The sequence below is a fragment of the Carcharodon carcharias genome, chromosome 17, assembly GCF_017639515.1.
Source record: "Carcharodon carcharias isolate sCarCar2 chromosome 17, sCarCar2.pri, whole genome shotgun sequence".
Lineage (NCBI taxonomy): Eukaryota > Metazoa > Chordata > Chondrichthyes > Lamniformes > Lamnidae > Carcharodon > Carcharodon carcharias.
Window position 1 is genome coordinate 17,969,687 of NC_054483.1, and position 19,154 is coordinate 17,988,840.

At 38.7% G+C, this 19,154-nt stretch overlaps 1 protein-coding gene across 2 annotated transcripts in view; it reads left to right on the top strand.

Annotated features, from left to right (window-relative positions):
- Nucleotides 1–19,154, top strand: part of LOC121289575 (BCL2/adenovirus E1B 19 kDa protein-interacting protein 3-like) — a 28,722-nt gene that overhangs the window by 2,712 nt on the left and 6,856 nt on the right. The window contains exons 2-6 of one of the 2 annotated variants that reach the window (XM_041209121.1): nucleotides 6,400–6,586; nucleotides 9,067–9,148; nucleotides 13,134–13,240; nucleotides 14,575–14,724; nucleotides 14,860–14,931. In XM_041209121.1, the coding sequence (XP_041065055.1) occupies nucleotides 6,400–6,586; nucleotides 9,067–9,148; nucleotides 13,134–13,240; nucleotides 14,575–14,724; nucleotides 14,860–14,931 (598 nt within the window). The remainder of the gene's footprint in view (nucleotides 1–6,399; nucleotides 6,587–9,066; nucleotides 9,149–13,133; nucleotides 13,241–14,574; nucleotides 14,725–14,859; nucleotides 14,932–19,154) is intronic. The other variant, XM_041209122.1, reaches the window with a different exon arrangement.

Sequence of the window (19,154 nt, forward strand, 5' to 3'; positions counted from 1 at the left end):
TAGAAGCTTCGTCTTTAACCCTTGAATTTTCTGCTTATCAGCTCTAAATTAAAATTAAAATCAATCTCAAGTGAGTGCAGCTCCACTTTTTGTCGTGAGAAAGCTGACAGGGTGATCTAGGTCACTGAATTACACATTGTTTTTGCAAGCTGGTGTCTTACTAATGTAACTGATTTTGGTGTAAATGATAATGGGGACAGTTTGCAATGACTCAGATCAACCATGTTAACAATTAGGTTCATGTAATGGCGAAGTTAATAATTGTAAATTTTGTTAATAGTTTGTTTCAACATTGACAAAATTTCAAAGTGAAGCAGAATCTTAGACAATTATGTATTCCCATGCTTAGTCAAAACTGAGGAAATCTATCCATTGAATTGCTGGAAATAGCAGTTTACTTTTGAATGAGCGTTTCCTTCGTAACTGCATTCCATCAATATATCTTTCTTCCGTGTTGAAAATTTGACCGATTATGATGAACCTAGTTACTTGAGAACTTCATTTATTAGAGTTTTATTTAAGGTTTTATGCAAATTATGAAATAAAGTAATACTATTTTTCAATTAGTTATTCAAGTGTTGACTACCAGATGCTTGGGCGTGACATTTTTTTTGTCCAGCAACCAATTATAGTTTGGGTGAGAACCAGTTTTAGAAACCAAAACTATGTGCTCTTATTTCCAGAGTTTTACCAACATTTTACATTCAAAAAAAACTTTGCTTGCATACTTGAACACAAAACAAAGCATTTTCTGTATCGGATTAATTCTGCAAACGGCCTGCCTTTTCGCCAAAGCTCCTTTTCAACGTATTTATTTCTGTTAGCTCTATTTGCCAGGCAGTTTCACTAAATGAACTACACCAATGTCGCAAAACAGGACATATGTTTTAGAAACTGCAACAAATTTAAATTGTGAGGTTGACATTTTGATGCATCTCAAACCTTTGAAGATGCAGAGAGGTGATTCTTTACTTTAAAGAGAGAAATAGGTTACCAGCTGAAACAGAACCTTCTTCAAACCATTTAGTCAGTGAAGTTACTGTTCAGGTTCCTGCTTTTGAAGGAAGAGAGGCATAGGAAAAGAAATCAGTATTCATTCACGTGAAAACAGGGATTCCAAATTCCTGCTTATTTCTTTGCTTGAGAGTCATATCCTGTTCTTAGTGTGGGTCTGGTTGGTTTATTGTGCACTCAAGCCTGGTAAATGACCCACTTACTGCTTATTTAGCTGGCTAACCCTACTTTGTGCTGTGGGATACAATTTTCATTGTACATCCTGTTTTGAATTCATAAGTTATGAAAGCTTAAGTTTAAAATACATGTTTGAGAATGAGCTAAGTTTCTCTACTTCCAAACTCAATTGTTAATTTTCAAAGCATGTGTTTGCTGTGCACAGGGATAGTTTTCTTAATCAGTGTACTCAATTGAGTAGTAATCGTACATGTACATTGAGTAGTGGTATATAGTGTCTCAACTGTTCCCTGCTGCTGCTTTTGGGGTTGCTGCTGCTTCTGTTGCTCTGTTGCTGCTGCTGCCCCTGCCCTTGTGGGGCCAAAGGAGAGAGAGTAGTGGTATACATGTTACCATTCCGCCATGAAAGACAAGCTATCAGGTTGTGATTGAGTTATTTTACTCTAGGGAATTGGAAAGCTGTATTATAATGTGCCACTCAGCAATTAGTTTGCAAGTTTTATTGTTAGTTTTGAGACGATTGTTGTCCTGTCATCTATGATTATCTGTTTCTGTGCAGCCATCCATTTTAGGGTCACTCCAATCTCTTGGGCAGCTTGGGAAGCGAGTATTAAAGATTTGCTTACATTTAATATGTTGTAGCGTATAATCAAATCAGTTATGAGTGAGTTCATGATTTTTCTTCAAGTTTTGTGATTTCTGTTAGAATGACTGACTTTGCCAGATCCTTCATAGGCTTTCATTGAATTAGAAGGAGTGAAGTCCATTATGCAGAGCTGAAATTTTGATTATTTTTCAGTCAAGTGTTGTAAGTGGAAAATGTCGAACAAATTTGTAATCTGCAGTCACCAATACCTAAATGTAAAACATCTTTGCCCTCACAAGAAAACAGCTTTTTTTAAGTTGATGTCTTGTGGCATTACACACAACTGTAGTTTCCAGGTAAATTGGGGCTCAAGAACAGAATAAACAGACCTAAGCTAGTCCTCATTTTGAAATCTAATGTGCCCTCTTTTTTTATTTTTATTGTGAATTCACATTTCCATGGAGAATAAAGTCATTTGGATCTTAAGTCGTACCCTATGGTTCAGGCAGTGGAGCTGCCAAAAGAAAAACTGGAGGTGATGCAACAGCTCCACAGGTGGAGGGTGTAACTGCAATGAGATAACTTGACATAAAAAGTTTGCATTACAATTCGGAACATAAGAATTTATAATGGGAAAAGCTCACTGGATGTGTTAGCAGGTTTAAGATTTGCAGTGTGTGAATAAATAGTATTTGGAGTGCTTGATTGTCCACGTTTTTTGAGAAATGGTGGTATGAGTGCCTCTGGCCGTTGCTGTATCCTGTTCATTAGTTTGTATTTGCTGCCAAAAATGCAATACTGTAAGCTAAATGTTGAGTAAAATTCTATGGAGTGGTGCACAAGCTGAATAGATTTGCAGTTAAGTTTTGACATTCAGATTCTGTTTTCATAGTTCCTGTTAAACTTGCTTGTCTGTTATTGCAATAACAACTGATGATGTGTGTCTTGCTTGTATTCAAGAGATTATTGAGGCAAAGGTAAATTCTGATGGTCCAGAGTTAATTAATGTTCCACTCTGAAATTCAGGTGAAAGATATGCTGTGCCCTTGATTGGTATTTGATTCAAGGACGCCCAGATCCCTCTGTACTGCAGCATTCTGCAGTTGTCCTCCTTTTAAATAATCTTTTCTATTGTTCCTGCTGAGTGGACAATTTTACTTATGCTGCATTGTAAACTATCTGCCAAATTTTTACCCATTCACTTAACCTATCTATAACCTTTTATAGACTCCGTACCCTCCTCTTTTGTATCGTCAGAAAATTTGGATACAGAACTGTTGGTGCCTTCATCCATGTCATTAATATAGATGGTAAACAGTTGAGGCCCCAACAGTGATCCCTGTGGCACTCCACTAGTTACAGTTTGCCAACCTGAGAATGACACATTAACCCTGACTGCCTGTCTCCTGTTGGTCAATTCTCTACTGTGTTAATATATCACCTGCAACACAATGAGCTTTTATCTTGTGCAGTAGCCTTTTTACATGGTATTGTATTGGATGCCTTTGTAAAATCCAAATACACTGCATCTACTGGTTGCCCTGCTTGTTACATCCTCAAAGAACTCTAATAAATTTGTCAAAATGGATTTCCCTTTCACAAAACCATGCTGACTGCCTGATTATGTTCTGATTTTCTAAAAGACCTGCAACTACCTCCTTCATAACGGATTCTAGCACTTTCCCAATGACAGGTGTTTGACTAACTGGCCTATCATTTCCTGTTTTCTGTCTCCCTCCTTTCTTGAATTGTGAGTCAGTTTTCTTTCTTGAAAAATTGTGATGGGCTACGGTTTTAAAGGTATTTTCAGCCATCCAATACTTTTCCAAGGATATACAGACTTGACAAAGATTTTGGTTTATATAATGCCTTTCAGAACTTCAGGAACAGCCCAAAATGCTTTACAGCTAATGAATTCTGTTTGTACCGTAGTCACTATTGTAATGTGGGCAACAGGTATGATCCTGGTCAGTGAGTGTTGGTGGTCTTTCAGTGTTTGGGGCATGCCGCAGTCCAATATGATAATTTGAAACACTTCATTTAGACTGATTTCTTGTTATTCTTTTGCATATTAAAGGATGTTCCCTGTTACCTTTGCTGACTGAAGACAATGAAGTCTTAAATAATGGATGGTAAATAATTGTAGTAAATGATTCAATTCATGTGAGTAAATCAAACCCAGGAATGATAAAATTGAAAGCTGGTTTAGGTTGAGAATACAGAGGTATTACAGGTAGTTGAAGTTTCAAATTAAAACTGCTACAGTATTCAGAAGTGAAATCATGGTTAGATTTTCCAGTTATGCTTGTGGAACGGAGCCCTAGTAATGTCATGTTTGAAAGGTTTGTTTTCCTGTTTTGGGCAGTGTACATTTCTGCTTGAATTTACGTTTATCAGATCTATTTTTAGTTGAACATCATTTTGAATTGTAGGCAACAGAGCAGAAGCTGCAACTACAATTAACTACTTGCAAAAATGTTTGTCTGCAATGTGGAGTCTTGGGGTAGATTTGAATAATTTGCCCTGAGAAGGATGCCTTTGCCATTTAAATTCCTTCACTGCCATTACCCTATGGTCTTGACATTTGCTGAAAAAGGAGAAAGGTCACGACCATAGGGTAATGGCAGTGAAGATGCCAGATAGGAGGCTGACACCGCACAATATTTGAGGGTGTCCTGTCATCTGCTCCATAGCAAAAAAGAATTGGAAGACTGCTGTAACTGGCAGAATTTGAACATTCTTCAATTTGGCTTGTTTGCTTCTATGTTTTTTTTAGATGGCTATTAAAACTGTGAACAATAACTTACATTTATGTCATGTCATTAATGCTGAGGGAGGCAATTCTAGAATTTGGGGCCTAATTGACAGAAGGCACAGCTGCCTTTTGGTCAAGCGAGGGAAATTTAATGCACAGAGGCCAGTGTAGAGGGAACACCAAATTCTTGGAAGATATTTGGACTAGAGGAGGTTAGAGAGATGTGTGGGAAGGGTGGTGAGAGAGTTGTGAGACCATGGAGGGATTTTATCACGTGGATGTGAAATTTAAAATGGCGACACTGCCAGAGTAGGAGTCAATATAGGTCACCAAACACTGAGGTGATGGGTGAGAGACATTGGTGTGGATTAGGATATGGGCAGCAGCGTTTTGGACAAGCTCAAGTTTAAGAATGGAAGTTGGGCTGATGGGAGGCCAGCCAGTAGAGTGTTGGATCAGTTGAATCTGCGGGTAACAAAGACATGCATGAAAATTTCAGCTTAGGTGCTGAGTTGGGCTTTATTATGGATGTGGAAATGCACAGCCTTTGCGATGGAAAATCTGGTTAGAAGTTCAGCTAAGCCAGGTAGAATGCTGAAGCTTATGGGCTTTAAAAGGATAAGGAGGTGGTGTTTTCTTAAAACACCTTCTAATTTTTTCAGGGTCTGTGGGTATCGCTGGCTAGGCCAGCATTTATTGCGTACCCCTAATTGCCCTTGAGAAGATGGTGATGAGCTGACTTCTTGAACCGCTGCAGTTTGTGGTGTTCCTAGAGTTCCAGGATTTTGACCCAGCAACAGTGAAGGAACAACGATATAGTTGCAAATCGAGATGGTGTGTGACTTGGAGGGGAACTTGCAAGATGTGGTGTTCCCAAGCATCTGCTGCCCTTGTCCTAGATGGTAGAGGTTGTGGGTTTGGAAGGTGCTGCCGAAGGAGCCTTGGTGAATTGAACAGTGCTCAGCAGGCTTTTCCAAGATTGTGATGCCAATATCTAAAGGCTGAATGTTCTTCATGAATACTATGCACATAGGTATCTAAACCCAGAATGGCTGGAATCGGTGATCTTCTAACCTTTATATATTGCTGTGTATTATTATGATTGTACTTATATGCATGTTTCTGGATGCACAAGGTTGAGTCTGGAGCAAAAAGCAAAACTATATTAATGGTGACTTTACAGCAGAGTGCTTGCAATATCCGTACTGTTCAAATTTTAATTAATGGTCACTGGCAGCTTATGGTTTTCCCCTATTTTCACAGAGCAGAGCCTTTGTATGAAGGTTGTCTATGTGAGAAGAATAAATGAGGTGTTCTTAACATACATTTAAACATTAATGTGTTAGAAATTTATTTTCTGCAGTTCACATTCAAAGTAAGTGACTGAAGTGTTTTCTCTGGTTCCCATGAAGAGATTTACTCATCTCTTAAGTAACCTTAACTTGTTTGGCAGCTACAAAAGGCCAGTAGCTGGCACTAATTGCAAGGCTATGACACAGTGTTTACAAGTAACAATTGATAAATGGACTGATTTAAATGTTTTGTTTAACATCACAAATGCTGTGCTTTGTGAGAAATGTGGAGAAAATATCTGGCAAGAAAGGGGAAAAGCTGTCTGCTGCCCAGTGTTTAGGCTGGAAAGTGTATGTTTGAGCTTTAGGGAGGACTGTGTTGTGTTGCCCACATAGTTAAGTAGCCTATTGACATTCACTGTCTATTCTCACAGGTGAAGTATACCAACTTGGGCAAAGTACTGCAATGAATTTGGCTTTAGTGGAATTAACCCCGACTGGGGTAAATGTTTTGAATCGGGGAGAAAATTGGTTAGAAAACGAGATATTATTTGTGTTTTTTTAACTTGCTTTAGGCTCTTGGGTGGAGTTACATTTGAAGAACAATGGAAATGGGAACGATAATGGCACCAGTCGAAATGGAGGATTGGAGCATGTGCCCTCATCTTCATCCATCCACAACGGAGACATGGAAAAAATACTCCTGGATGCTCAGCATGAATCGGGTCAGAGCAGTTCTCGGGGAAGCTCCCACTGCGACAGGTGAGGAACTGATGAGAAAACTTCATGAAAGATTCATGTTATTTTAGCGTTGCATTTGGTTTTGTTCAGAATTAAATCCTCTGAATGACTGTGCTGCTGCAATACACACATAAATCTTTCATTTTTTTAATGCTCCACAGGTTAATTGTGTGCGCTCAGTTGCATACATTTTTCTTTTGGCATCATGTAAAGAAGATAAATAAATTGTGAGGTTTGCACTAACCCATGTAAATCAGAAGAACCCAGGTTTGACCTTCGGTTGTTATTCAGCTGGCATTATTATCCAAGGCTGTGGAAGGGAACGAATTCTCACTGGGTTTGGCAAAAACTATCTCCATCAGTCTACCAATTCTGTCACCCTGTATTATGTCTAAGTTATCAAACGCTCATTTGACCTCCACTCTTACAATGTGCTGCAAATATCTCAACTTTAGCTACCATTTTCCCAATGGCCCCCATTACTCTTGCAACCAACTCCATTCTGCTCCCCATTTATTTTCTTGGGATGAACTGGACTGTTTACAAGTTCAGTGTCCAGCTTAACCTGAGATAAGCTCCTGACCCTATTTCCTTAACTTGACAAAGATTGCTGACTTCATCTCCATATTCTCATAAGCCTCCACCCCTACCTTGGCCCATTTGCTAATGAAATGCTCATCCATGTCTTTTGTCACCTCCATAGTTGACTATTCAGTGGTGGTGCTTTCGCCTCATCGTCAGAAGGCCATTCAGAACAAATTGTTATTTAACAGTGAAATATGAAATACCTGATGCAGTGATTGGAACAGAAACTGTATTTCATACATGTTCATAGAATTTTATGAAGCATGAAACAAATTTATACTGTGTGCTTGAGGATAACTATGCTGGTCATGCAGAGTGCTTTTAGTAATGTCAGCAAAGCCGATGAAAGGTTGCAGGAATTAGAATACCCGTATCCAAGAGTTTGCAAAGTCAAAGTTCACACTGGTTCAAAGGGCTTTATTAAGTTCATTTTGTGAGCACTAATCTTTTGTGCTTGTTGGCTGTTATGTGGGTTACTGTGTAGGGTTGCTCAGAGTTTTAGTGAAACAAGGAGTCATGATTGCTTCTTTAGTAAAGAAGCTTTGTTGTTGCTGCTGCTTATGGTTACTTATTTTCAGTAATTCAAATGAATTTGTTAAACAAATCAGAGACACAGTCATGTTGGTTATGCTGGCTTGGTCCATCAATGGTGCCACAAATTTGTCTCACTCATGCGTAAGTCCTGGACAAGTGCACAGAGCTTCATTTATTTAAATTGAATATTCTGTGTTCACTGAATTGTGAAATGGGAATCCCTACTCATGAAGCTTAGTCAGGACTTGGATGTTATTTTGTTGCACAATAGCTCAGTTTATCAGAAGTTGTTTTGTGTGACACTCTAACTTACAATCATATGAATTAGGAGCATGAGTAGATCATTCACCCCCTTGAGCCTGTTCTCCTATTTGATAAGATCATGGCTGATTTGATCGTGGCCTCAACTCCACTTTGCTGACTCCCTTGTTAGTCAATCTATCTAACTATTTGTAAACTGTGTCCCTAGTCCTCGTCTTTCCCACAATGGGAAACATCCTTTCAACAACCACCATGTCAAATTGCCTCAGGATCTTAGATGTTTAAATAAGATCACTTCTCATTGTTCTAAACTCGAATGGATACAGGCCCATCCCGAGCACCCTTTCCTCAGGACAAACCTTTCATCCCAAGGGAGCCACTTCAACACATCAAATTGTTTCCACTTGGGCAAGCATCTGACCTGTAACAATCAGCATACTATGAGTGCTATGCAGATTAAAATATGCATCCCAAGTTTAGAAAGTTAAAACATATCATTATATTGCTCGGTGCTTTTTTCGGTTCAGGAGCTTTTTTCGGTTCAGTTGATTGTGTGAACATTTCTCTCCACAGTCACTTCACTGAAATCTGAGTCACAGCACTACACATTATAACCATTTCTAAATTTGTTATACGTTGCAGTAGTTATTTCAGTCTCTGGTGGAAGAATAAAAGTGTGCTTTAACCATGGAGTTTTGGGACAGTAATATTTTTGCCTTGAACTGAGAACTAACATGTTACATATTGGTGATGGGAAGGGTTTGTGATACTGAATCCACAGACAATTCAGGAGGAGTTACTTAGATGGGGTGTTGTTGTTCCAGGTCAGGGTGTGAGAGAGTGTGTGTGTGTTCTGGTCACTTGCATGTAAGCTGCTCAGATCATGTAGCCTATCAATATAGGACAAAGATCTTTTGGAAATCCTGTTTTAGTATTGGCTTTTTACCAGCCACCTTTGGCACTCAATTATTAATAGATATATAAATATATAAATAAATATATATATATATATATATATATATATATGGCTCATTTTAAAATTCACAAGTGTTTTAGCATTGTTTTGCCCATTAGTTTGATTTGTGATTTGATATTGACTGTTATTCTGTTCCATTTTCCAGCCAGTCTCGTCCCCAGACACCACAGATGACTCAGCCAGTCTTTGAAGTAGAACTGCAGCATAGCAGAGACAACAGTTCTCAGGTATGTTGAACTTGTAGGATTGACTGTTCATTTAATTTTGTACAAAACAACAAGTTGCAATAAGAACTTGCATTTATATTGCCCTTTTTAATATAGCAAAATGTCCCAAAGTGCTTCATGGGCGTGTTTTCAGATAAAAGTTTACACCTGGTCATATTAAGAGATATTAGGATAGGTGTCCAAATGCTTCAGTCAAAGAGGTAGGTTTTGAAGAGCAGCTTAAGGTGAGACACCAAGTGTTGGGAATGAATTCCAGAGCTTGGTACCTGAGGCAGGTGGAGACATGGCTGCCAAATTGGAGCAATTAAAATCAAGAGGCCAGAATTGGAGGAGCATGGAGGTCTCACAGGGTAGCTGGGCTGGAGGATATTACATGTATAAGAGGGTGTAAGGGCCTGGAAAGGAGAATTTTTAAATTGGCCTGGCTTGCCAAGGACGTCAGAAAATGCAGGAGTCATGGATGAGTGGAATTTGGTCTGAGTTAAGATACAGGCAGAGTTTTAGGTGAGCTCAAGTTTATGGAGAATGGTAGGTGAGATATTGACCAGGAGAGCATTGGAATGGCAAATTTACTTCAGTATATTAATGGTTTATGCATGAGGCCATTTTGACTGATTGGAAACATAAAGACATCTCCGAGCTGTTGAAATATTTTTGTATCTTGCTCTCGCAAAATAAAGTACACCTTTCCCAAGAATTCAAAGCCTTCAAACTAAATCATTAGCCTTCTCGTTCTTTATCTTCTTCCTCCCTGATGCCCAGCTCTGCCTCTTCTTATCGAGGGATACAAACTTATGCTTGGTATGGTTCAGTTAGCTTCTAGTAACTCATCGAAATGGCATTCTTCCTGAGACTGGACAGTCAAAAGTTAGCTGGGTATTGATGACAAAGGGTATGAAGTGAAGCCTGGTAATGTTTGTGCTGGTATTCCATGCGTTCCGCATTTTCTAATAGGGTTCTTGTATGCAGAGCAAAGGTACTTCTATGATGCACAAGAATTGCAACTATGTGTGAAACTGTACTCTTAAAGAAGTCAGCCTCTTTGTGTGCTGAGGAGGCGGAAGAGTGAAGAAAAGCTGCTGGTTATCAAGTCAACTGCCTCCCTGCAGACTCAGTCAGAATGAATTCATTTTTATTTCAACACTTTGTCTGCCATGGGTCAGTTTGATCGTCTGGCCACAATTGAATGACAGTGGCATTTCCAAGTTGAATATAATTTCTGCATCAGTTGGGCATCAGTTTCTTTCTTTACTGACTGTCAGTTTTCAGAACCTGGACTTGTGATTGGTAAGAAGTTAACCTTTAAAAGCTGATTAAAGCCAAACCAATTTGACTTCACTCCCAAAATGGATCAGGTAGGCAGAGGACATAGTGAATGAGTGAGTAATTGTGAAGTTATATGAAAGGTTAGAAATGACAAATGAAGTATTTTAGAAAATGAAGAAAATCAAAAGAGAATAGAAAGATGAGAGAACATAAAATCTTTGAAAACTAGTTGACCCTTAGTGCTGTTGCTCAGTGCCAAAAATAAAAACAAATGTCTATGTTTTGCAAATCTCCCACTCTAAATCTTTTTTTCTCTTGTGACCTCTTAATTCTAAACATTTCTTATGAGATATGCCTGTTGTTTCATTAGTGTCCTCTCCTTCTTGCCTGTATATCTTTCTCTGTGCTTTTTTTTCTTACATTCTGCCCTTTTCATAAATTTATTGTTATGATCTTAGACCAGGCCCCTAAATTTTTGGTAAGATTCCATGGGTTTTGAACAAACAAAAATAAACTTTAGTATACAATACAAAAAGATGAAACAATATACAATATCTATCTTATATTCTACCATCCAGGGTTAATATGAGGTATATGGAAATTAACAGGCAAACTGGTCAAACACACCACACTGCACAAAAAATGGCAAATGCAACGAACACAGATCCCATTGGTTTCTCACCAATCTGCCCAGGCATCAGTAAACACTGAGTCAACCAATCTTGTTGAAGCTCTGTCTCCCTCATGAGAAACTCAAACTTTTCAGTTTCAAAGATCAAGCCTCTGAATTCCCTCAAAGCTGCTACAACTCGGACAGTCTCGATGACTGCATGCCTCCCAGGGTTTCACGCTTATCTCCTGAGATTCCGTTCTCTTGGAGTCTGCACTGCGGCCTCTACTTATGGGTGGAATTTCAGCCCTTTAAAAGCTGGCTAGCTTATTTGGGCTGGCACTGCCCCTGGATTTCACCAAGCTCCAATCTCCCCAGCTACACCACACCATGAATGGCTCCCCGGACTTCTCCTGAGCCCTAACTGCACAGAGCTATCAAATGGCTCCTGGGACTTCTCTGAAGCCCCAACTACAAAAGCAGCTGGCAGCATTACTTTGCTGCCTGGAACCTTTTCCCCTTTGCTGTAGCATCTTTCCCCCTGCTGCAGAACATTCACTCTCCCATCAAGCACACTGACGAATTGAAACCCTAGAACATAGTTAAGCTCCACCTATCTTCATGACAAAGTAGCCTTCCAGGGCTCACCGAATGCTTTAAACTTAATTGTTGCTTTTAAGTCCCAAAACAGAAGAACTCCCTGGACTGCATGTGTTTGCTAGCAGTGAAGACCCCTCTTCTTCAATTCTCCAGCTAACTAAGCCCACCTGCTATTTTATGATCTTACCTTTCTATCTGTTAACCTCTTAAGCCAACATGGCCCCAACCTTTTAACTGTCGTCTGTTTAACTAGCCTTCAAACTGTTAGTTGCATTCATTTCATTTTGTACAGATAACTTTAATCTTCCCATGACTAAAAATTAACCCTCAGATATTACTGTGAACCATGAACCAATTATTTATAACATTATCCAAGTCTTTCATTCTTTCTACAACCTGTTCCTTTGACTATTTTGTTTCTGGCTCTATCCTTTTTCTTGCAACTCTGCTGAAAGCCTAGAAGGAATCTCTTTCCTTTTCACTGTTCTTAGAGATGGCTTATGCATGCCATTTAAAATTGCCCTTTCCTGTCACATGGAGCCACTTATGGATCCTGTTGGATCAGTTCACAGATGAGCATTTTTGTCAAGAGATCTTAATAAGAGATAATAAAAGAAAACCAAAAAAATTATCACCTGTTGCAGGTGTTTATCCATCTCTGCAATCACCCCGTGACCTTCCTTTCTCTTCACCCCAGGGTAGCCCTAGCCTGCACACTCTCATTGGCATGAGTAAATTCTGTTTTGGCGTTTAAGTTGCTTAGTGCTGATGTTACTATTAAGGTGTTTGAATAGTTTTATTGTCATAATATTTATTTCATGTTACTTTGAGAGTTGAAAATAAAATTGTTGAGCAGAAGTAGACAGGATATTTGTCCTCTTGCTTTGAAATGTATTTACAGTGATTGCTGTTGTGGACTAATATGACTCTCTACAGCAACTTATTGAATTGAATGGAAATTAACTGAAGTGCTGCTTCAGTAGCATCATTGCTCAATAAAGCAGGTCTAAAAATTTGAAGCTCATTTTCAACTTACTCTTGTGTTTATAATGTGTAAGCATTCATCAGACGTGAGATTCGTGCTCTTGGAGGGTGTGGTTCCACCCTGTCACATATTATCAGCTCATACCAGGAGTACAACATTTGATATTTAAAGGTTAATCATGTCTTCATGTTTAATTAAAATTAATAAAGCAAAATAAGACATTTTTGTTATTTCAAGAAAGCCGTTGAACCTATTGGAATGTGAATAAAATATGAATAAACATACTCCTATGATCGACACTGTTAGCTGAACTGACATTTCTTTTGTCATATTGAAAGAAACTCTGAGGTGCTGTTAATGGTTATTCTTCATCTTGAGTCAAACTCTGACTCCACAGCCAAGAGTTTGAGTTAGCTGTATTTTATTGAAAATATTATTATTGGAAAGCTCAGACTCATAAGTGTTGAAATAATGTTGCACATGTTGGAAGTGTGTGAGGAATTATTCTTTTGCTTTCTTTGTAGTCTGAAGATGATGGTTTGGAGCGGGACCAAGAGGTAGAAATTATGATGAAGAGGAGTGCTGAATGGATTTCTGACTGGTCAAGTAGACCTGAAAACATTCCTCCGAAGTGAGCACTGCTTTATCAGTTGTCAAAGAAGTTTATTGTATGGTGTATTGTGCCTCACTTTCACTCCGTTGCCACGCAAATATAAATTCCACATGGAAAATATTTGCTTTATCAAAATATGCCCATCGCTGATAAATGATGAGGGCTGTACTTGTTTAATTGATCCTGAAATATTTTAAGTCAGAGAACGTAAGCACAGAAGGAGGTAATTTAGGCCTGTCATTTCTCTGCCAATTCTCTGCAGGAACAACTCAGTCAATCCCATTCCCCTGCCCTTCAGCAAAGGCACTATTAAAATAGAGAACTCAATATGTGACAACTCATGGGTTGAGGTACCTATCCACTGTTGCATAGATTGTGTTGGATATGTTGGATCCCTGGAAGCCTTTCTTGGTAGTTTCTGAATAGAGCAACTTCAAGCTTTGGTTACACGACCAAAACTCACCAAATATTGCCATGACAAGCAAGCACACATGTGCAAATAAAATGGCCACCACTCAGGAGTCATGTTTCAAGGACTATCCTCAACCAAAGTCACACACTAAAAGCTCACTTGTTGTCACACATTTTGACTACACCGGGTATACTATTAATGTAATGTACGCAATACATGTTATACAAGAAAGAAAAGCAGTTAAAACGTATTGCAAATGGGGCAGCTACTTAAATAACATGGACTCTTATATGAGCTTTGATTAGCTTAGGTTTTTCCATCACGTTTTTCAGTTTAAAAAACAAGGGTTATTGACTTTTTATTATAAAGTAAATTTTGAATTGTTTGCATGTTTTCACATACATTTGGAATGGAGAAACCTCATCTGGAGAAGGGTCAAACATAACCTGATTAAGGAGCTATGAAAGAAAATTGTAATTGTGACAACCGAACTGAAAGTGTTTTTAAAAACCTGATGTTATATTACAATCTGTACCTTATTTCCTGAGAACATGGTAGAATGCAGAGTAGGTTCACCAGTAGCTACAAGAAGGAAAACCAGGTTGTGTTTTGAAACTTCATTCACAACCAAACAACAGCCTTTTTTTTAACTCAAGTTGTTTCCAGCAGTGCAGCATTTTTTTACACCATTCCTAGAGACTGTTTCAGTTTATCGTTTCAAGTTTGGTATAATGATTATTATCACTGCTAATTTACAAAAATTGCAATAGCCAATAAAGGATCATAGACAAGTATTGAAATAAACTATTTTCTGTTTGTGTGAAATGGAATTGACTATGATAGAATTAAATGTATTACTTGGACAGCTCTGTGCTTATATGCCATTTTAACATTACGACACTGGGTTGATTTACAGTGCTCTTGTTAATTCTTCCCCCAGGGAGTTTCATTTCAAACATCCTAAGCATTCAGTCACTCTAAGTATGAGAAAGACTGGAGCAATGAAGAAAGGAGGCGTATTTTCTGCAGAATTCCTGAAGATCATCTTCCCCTCTCTTCTTCTATCTCATATTTTGGCCCTTGGCCTGGGGTAAGTGTTTAATCATGTATTCTGAAGTTTTTTCTCATAGGCCGACCCCTTAATATTTCAGATAATTGGATTTTGCATTTCAGGACTGCTTCCATATTTCTTGCTCCAATATTCCTTTTGTTTTTACAACTCTAGAATGCCAAACAGGTGGGGTGGATTTCAGCATATCTTGATAAACTTTAATGGATATCTGGTTAAGCAATTGCTGTAAGTCAGTATTTTTCAGTAAACTATGCCTCTAAACACTTCTGCATTTACAGTGAAACCTGCGAAACTGAACAATTGATAAATAGCTCACTAAAATGAGCAAATATAAATGTGTAAGATTCTGTCCTAAATATTTCATTGATTTCCTAGGGCTTCCTTGCCTTCCTGACTCCATAGCTGTCACAAACCCAACAAACCTTTTGAGTTGGCTCTGATATTTACTGATTCTTCCACTGTTGCTATGGTCTCCCAATCTAATGAGCTGATATGAATAGTGCCTTGGCCCCGTTTTCCTGAATCTGCTGTTACCTTCCAACTTGTTCTCCTAGCACTGCTGTGGCTTTCTGCAAATTGTGCTCTTTGAACTAAAGATTAAACTGGAAGGGCAGTTTTTCTGAAATGGAATCCTCAGCTATGCTCTTCAGCTGAGATGGGACTCACTCACTTCATGTAGTTTTTATGTTAATTCGTCTTTAATCTTTATTAGCAAATTATGGAGAAAACTAGTTTCCAGTTTGTTGTTGAGAGAAATTTTCCAGGTCACTAGCTCTAAATGGTTTTGAATAAATCATAAATTATGTGCAATTTTAAAAAGGGGTTTTTAAAAAATGGCACAGCTGCCTGCCAAATGTCCACATGATCAAATACATGTGTTTTTTTTTCCTTCCTGGTATTTTACATTCATGGCGCTGGAGAAGAAATTCTTTCCATCTGAGACATGCATGCAGGGCCATTTTACCAATGGGTCAAAATTGTGCCTGCAGTGTTAGGATCAAGAGTAGGATGATTAAATGCAGAGTGAAATTTGCTCTTCTGTTCCCTCAACAGCATGCCTAAGTCATAAACTCAGATGAAAGATTCTGTACGAAAGTTGTGTGACGCTTCTGATGTTACATTCTGGCATTCCATTCTGGCCTCTTTTGGAGAGTTTGCCAATTTCCTGCCATATTAGGGGCACATTTGTATAGCACAGTTCATTAGCATTAGTTGGATCAAAACTGTTTACCTATTTTTGTGTCGGATGTTAATTTAATCAAGAAACATTACTGTGTATAATTCATGTAGCCAGAGCTGATGGTGCTTTTGTGCAAAGTTGATTTTGCTGAGAAACTTTGAGATAAATTTAATATGACAGATCGTTTATCTTTGAGAATATAGTGACATTTATTTGACAGTAAAATTTTTCACAATTTCAGTCAAATAAATAAGACGTATCTTCATCACTGTAAAATCCCATGCAGCATTTTTTAAGCTGCATTTCATCTCTGTGGGAGGGGGGAAATGCAACAGACATTTAAAACAATGAAGCTCCATGCAATCCTTGATTACCCAAATGAGGCTGTTTAAAGATCAGTGAATCAAGAGGGAAAACTCACTTCAAAATGCTTGGATAGTTTTAGAATCATAGAAAAATTACAGTGCAGAAAGAGGCCATTCAGCCCATCGTGTCTATGCTGGCCTGAAAAAGACTCGAAATATTAACTCTGTCTTTCTCTCCATAGATGCTGTCAGATCTGCTGAGTTTTTCCAGCAATTTTTGTTTTTGTTTCAGATTTCCAGCATCCGCAGTGTTTTGCTTTTATCTTTTTGCTTTTGTCATTCTTTACGTCCCCAGTTAGACTTCCTATTTGGAAATAGCCCCATTTTTAACTAGTTTTTGTTTCATGAGGACCTGCCATTTGAGCCACTGCTTTACTTTTTCAGCTATAAGTTATTGGACATGTTCATATATGTCAATTAACTTGGATGGAGGTAAACTGGGGCTGATTCAGAGTAATCAGATTGTGCAATATAAGCACTAGCTGACTTTGCAGCAAAACCCAGATAGTTGTCCAGGTAGAATTTTCTTTCCAAGTTTTATTGGCTCTACACCAGTCTTTGTGTCGTTGGCCAGAAGCACTGGTCCTTTTAACCTAAAACCTCCTTTTCCTATAAAACATTTTTACTCATACTTCACTGCAATAGGATGGAATATATTTTGGTGAGATATTACTAACTGAAGTCCCGTCTGTCAGCCCAGGTAAACGTAAAAAAAATGACATGGTATCTTTCTGAAAAAACGCAGGGAGTTATCCAAGTGTCGTGTCACATATTCACCCCGCAACCAAAATCTCCAGAACAGGTTTATTGTTCATTTCTCTTTGTGCTCAGTCTATATTAGTGGCAATGCTCATCTAAAACACAACAGTTCCCACATCTGAAAAGTATTGCCTGTAGAGTGCTTGGAACACAGTTTGGTTGTGATAGATGTTATCCAACTCTATTCTTTCACAATTTTCAAATTGAAGCTATGGTGTTCATTGCAGCTATGAGGAAAGATCGGATCAGCTAGGGTTGTTTTCCTTAGAACAAAGGAGGTTGAGGGGTGACCTAATTGAGGTATGTAAAATTATGAGGGACCTAGATAGGGTAGGCAGTAAAGACTTGTTGCCCCTAGCTGGAGGGGTCAATTACCAGGGGGCATAGATTTAAGGTGATTGGTAGAAGGATTAGAGGTGACATGAGGAAAAATTTCTTCACCAAGAGGATAGTGGGCACCTGGAATTCACTGCCTAAATTGGTGCTTGAAACGCTCAACTCATTTAAAAGGTGCTTAGATCTGCATCTGAAGCACTGTAAGCTGTGATAATACCTAGCTTAATAAGTGGAGGGCATTCTATACAAAGTGCTGTTGCCATTCTGCAGTTGCAAAACTAAATACAATATCACCTATTTGGAAATAGCCCCATTTTTAACTAGGTTTTGTTTCATGAGGACCTGCCATTTGAGCCACTGCTTCACTTTTTCAGCTATAAGTTATTGGCCATGTCCATATATGTAAATTAACTTAGATGGAGGTAAACTGGGGCTGATTCAGAGTCATCAGATTGTGGAATATAAGCACTAGCTGACTTTGCAGCAAAACCCAGATAGTTGTCCAGGTAGATTTTTCTTTCCAAGTTTTATTGGCTCCACACCAGTCCTTGTGTCGCTGGCCAGAAGCACTGAGAATCTATAACTCTATATCAGCAGGGTAGTTCCTGAAGGGAATGGAGACCTGAATTAGCGAGTCTGCAGAAAGCCAAAATAATGCTTTTAAAAACAAGAAAAATTATTGTGTAAATATATTGCAGGGAAGTACTGACAGGAATTGATACAGCTAGTACTCTGACTTTCATCATTTATGATCAACAAATAGCTGTTAAGGGACTGAATTATGCAGTAGGTTGGTATAGTTGGTTTTGCCTTTAGAACCTCTCAACTTCCAGACCCTAGAAGGGCAAGGTGAATGACTTATCTTTGCTACCTGCAAGTGCCTGAAATATAAATAATTTTCAACCCAAGAGAGCATAGGGTCTGATTGCAGTAACACCTCACATGCTGTACAAAATTGGAAATGACTTCCTGTTACAGTGACTGATGTGGATAATGGAAATGTTACTCGTGCAGAGGAGTGTTATTCTGAACTCAGAACTGAGGGACATTGCTAGGACAAAGGAGCAAGAAGTGTTATGTTCCTGTGTTAGACCTGAACTGAGAGTGTCGAAGGCTAACAGTGGACAAAGTATGGTAATAGAGACTTGTTCAAGTTCTAAACAACAAAGCAATCCAAAATGCAACAATGTTGTTTCTAGGTTGGGTTTTAAAAATTTACCTTTTGTTCCCTTTTCATGTTTTGGCTCCCCTACCCTCCTGCAACTTTCTGATTAAGGAGGCAGTCTTGAACTCCTCTCTGATTTGCTCTGGAACAGAAGTTGAATGTATTAAAAAGTGGCTGCAATAACACAATTAGAGCAAGAGTAGACCATATGACCCATCGAGCCTGGCTGATCCGGGACTTCAACTTAATCTTCTAGCCTGCTTCCCTTATCCCTTCGTTCCCTGTGAGACCAAAAATCTGTCTATTCCAGACTTAAATGTATTCAGTGAGCATCCACAACCCTCTGGGGTAGAGAATTCCAAAGATTCACAACACTTAGCGAAATAATTTCTCCTCATCTCAGTCCTAAATCATTGGCCTCTTATCCAGAGACTGTGCCCCCATGTTTTAGATTCCCCAGCCAGTGGAAACAATCTCTCAACGGTTGCCTGATCAAGCCCCCTCAGAATTTTGAAGGTTTCCGTGAGATTGCCCCTCATTCTTGTAAGCTTCATGGACTTTAAGCCCAATTTATTTAGCCTTTTGTTGTAGGACAACCCCATTACACCAGGGATGAACCTTCACTGTAATGCCTCCAGTGCAA